The 3,234-nt window shown below is 37.8% G+C and overlaps 1 protein-coding gene across 3 annotated transcripts in view; it reads right to left on the minus strand.

The window, feature by feature from the left end:
• Positions 1 to 1,785: 1,785 nt before the first annotated feature.
• The window catches only part of TPK1 (thiamin pyrophosphokinase 1), a 716,169-nt gene continuing 714,720 nt past the window's right edge, over positions 1,786 to 3,234 (minus strand). For 2 of the 3 annotated variants that reach the window (XM_019509111.1, XM_019509109.1), the window contains one exon: positions 1,786 to 2,090. In XM_019509111.1, coding sequence (XP_019364656.1) covers positions 1,954 to 2,090 — 137 coding nt within the window. In that variant the 3' untranslated portion in view covers positions 1,786 to 1,953. The remainder of the gene's footprint in view (positions 2,091 to 3,234) is intronic. The other variant, XM_019509110.1, reaches the window with a different exon arrangement.

Below are 3,234 nucleotides of genomic sequence, written 5' to 3' on the forward strand. Positions count from 1 at the left end.
GTTGGGGGCTTTTTTTTTTTTTTTTGCTTACACATGTTCCATGTATCTGTATCTGCATCTGCTATTTAATACAATAAATCCCTATTTTGGATTTTAAAAAAGCTTGATATCTTATTTGTTCTTGCTTCAGAAGCACTGTACTTTCATCTCTTTTTACTACAGTACATTATGGTTATGCCCCAAGTTGAATGAATATGTGTGAATGGGCTTTCTTGGCTTTTCCCTTTTAGCAGTAGAACATAGCTTTACATAACACTGTTTTTGGCCCAACAAGAACATGATGGTGTTCTACTAAAATTTTTGACTTTTTAACCTGCTCTACTTGGGTTCACTTAAATTAGGTAGCTTTCATTTTCTTTCCTATATTACGACTCTTGCAACTTGGAATAAAAAAATTCCACAAGTAGGAATTTGCCTATATTATGTGCTACCAGTAGCACAAATCAAAGTGAAAGACTAATCTAAATTAAAGTGGTGATAAATGGATTATTTATCTGAAATTCTACTTATCCCTTTAAACAAAAATAAATAAGTATTTTACAGATTATAATTTATGTGAAGGCACTTCAGATTTGGTTTCGAAAGCTGTGGGCTTATAGTGAATCTGTAAGAGGGAGCAACTTTCCACCACCTAAATTTGCTTTGCAATTTTCAAATGCAGGTTTAAAATATACTGTTCGCCTTTTAAATGACTCTTACACATTTCTGCACTAATTTACATAAGCAAATGAATAGTTGGTCAGTCAGTGTCTCCAAACCCACTTAAAAAATAACTAAAAACTACTTAGTTAAAAAAATTATTTGGTTTTAAAAACATTGAATAAATTTCTTTTCAGAGGAATAATGACAATCTACATTAATGTATTTCTGAGAATTAGACCAATCTTTTTTATTACTAGCACTATTATGGAAGATTAACCTTCTGTTAAATTCTTAATAGTACTCAATACTAGGAAGTAGTAATTCATTTTAATACCAGCATTGGCACCTAAAGAAATACTGAAATGAATGCACATTTCTAAACTAATTTTAGCTGTAGCAGGTATTAGAATTATTGCTGTTCTTTACAATCTGCAATTAGCTTCTAAGACTGCTTGCAAACGTTTAAAAACAAAAATGCTTTAACTGGAGGAACTAGTGCATTACTCTGACCCAGCTCCACAGTGTCTGTATACAGTGGGTGCTTCAGCAAGCCTTTTTTGGTGTTTAATCTTAAGCGGAGTCAACTAGCTATTAGATAAAAGCACCAAAAAAAGCCCCACCAAGGCACCTGAGCTATACAGATATTGGACACCCTGGCTCTGACTAATGCCTCTTCTGGGCATGTGCTGGGCTCGGTGTAGGAGCGCACCAAGTTTAAAATGAAACGCCTTTTGTGGGGTGGGGGGAGGGTCAGATGTCTTTTTTTTTTTTTAATGTCTGCGAACAGTCTTAAGTTCCTAAACAATAAGGCACAAAATCAACTGGTCACTGCCACGCTGTACAGTTTCACTCCTATAAAAGTACAATAGTAAATATTTGTATGGCACTATTAAAATGTGAATCAAAGCCACAAATAAAATATCTCAGTAGAATATTTTAACTATTAAATTACTATTTTACTGCTGACCACAGTGACTTTTGAAACTGCTGTTTCCAGACAACTTATGTTAGTAGTAGTAATCAAACAATATAGGAAAATTACAAAAATAAAGAGTTGAGCAATCTTTAATGCCTATTATGGCATACTGACTATGCTGGTTTAGTAGGTGCTTATGTATTATAAATACATACGTGGAACTGTTACTACCCTTGATTTGATGTCTTGAAGATCTTTCAGTCTTTCCCCCTCTAACCCCCAAATCTTGCTTTTAAGTTGAATCTACCTCTTCAAGAATAATCCTTCCGTGCCTACAGATGAGTGCAGTTTTCCAACAAATTCAGTCTTTGATCAAATGAACAGGTGGCATTTGCTTAATTATAAGCATTTGGCTCACTTTTGATGGCCATTGTCCACAGCAAAGGCTTGTCAGTTTCGATGGTCACAATTCCAGAGCTGTCATATGCATTTGAAGTGCTGACGAGTGTTCCAAACTTTAGCAGCTGGTTAGCTGTAAAAATGGGGGAGAAAAGAAGATCCAAAAAACCTTTACAACAGCTTTCTTCAAAAACAACTTCCCACCCCATGCCCCCTGCAACAGCAAGAAAACTACTTTTTCATCTAATGAGTGTTGGTTTCTGTAAAGTAAAATACAGTGCAGCTTTTATACAATCTGTGCAACCAAACAGGAATGATTCAGCTGAAAAAGATTCAGTAAGGCAGACTGAAAAAATTCAGCCAATTTAGATGTTGAGTTGAAGTAGAGTGAAGGTTAAAATCGAACCTGTAAAAACTAGAAACTTACTCAAGCTAGAAAATTTCTATGGGGACTCCCAGCATTCCTTATGAGGAAGTATGTATATTTCACTTGTATTCACCAGAAACTGTCCAATGCAGAAATGGAAAGGAAATGTGGGGTCCATCTGCAAAGCCACCCTGTATACTGTAATTACTGTGTGTGTGTTTGTGTCCCTGCAGAGTGTAAGTATGGAGCAGAGGGGCTGAAAAACTTTGTTCATAAGACAAAAACCTGTTTAAGTCAGACCTTTTCTGCAGTCCTGTGATTGTGTTGTTTCCTATAAATGCTATAGTCCAGGGGCCCATAAAGCCATGGCATCCAGCTCACGAAGCTTTCCATGGTCAGAAAATTTGGCAGCAGGGGAGCAGTAGCCATCCATACTGCCACCTCTCCCCGGCTTCCAAATTTCCAAGCCCTGCACAGCCAGATTGGGCCCTCACTCCACACACTAGAAGGACTGGGCACCACACATCTGGCCTGTTGGGCAAAAAGGTTGGGCACTACCATTATAGTCTGTATATATCTGCATCTGATGAAGTACGATGCTCTGAATCTTTTTGCAAGGTATCACTGCCCGCCTTCTGTTTGTCTTCAGGCTAATGTCTAAACAACCACCTCTGTGTTTACATTAGGAAACTACCTGAGGTTGAGTTCACAAATGAGCGCTGTTAGCAATTAATTTACCATGGCTTAGGTCTGAATTTGCAAAAGGTATTCAGCAAGTGATGCACCTGGGGAGGAACAACTGGCACCATACCTATAGGTTGGGGAACTCCCCTCTTGTCAGCATGGAGGTGGAAAAGGATCTTGGAGTCGTCATTGCCTCCAAGATGAACATGGGTTGGCAGTGTGGGGA

This window comes from Gavialis gangeticus, unplaced genomic scaffold (genome assembly GCF_001723915.1).
Source record: "Gavialis gangeticus isolate Ggan-Ray unplaced genomic scaffold, GavGan_comp1, whole genome shotgun sequence".
Taxonomy (NCBI): Eukaryota; Metazoa; Chordata; order Crocodylia; family Gavialidae; genus Gavialis; species Gavialis gangeticus.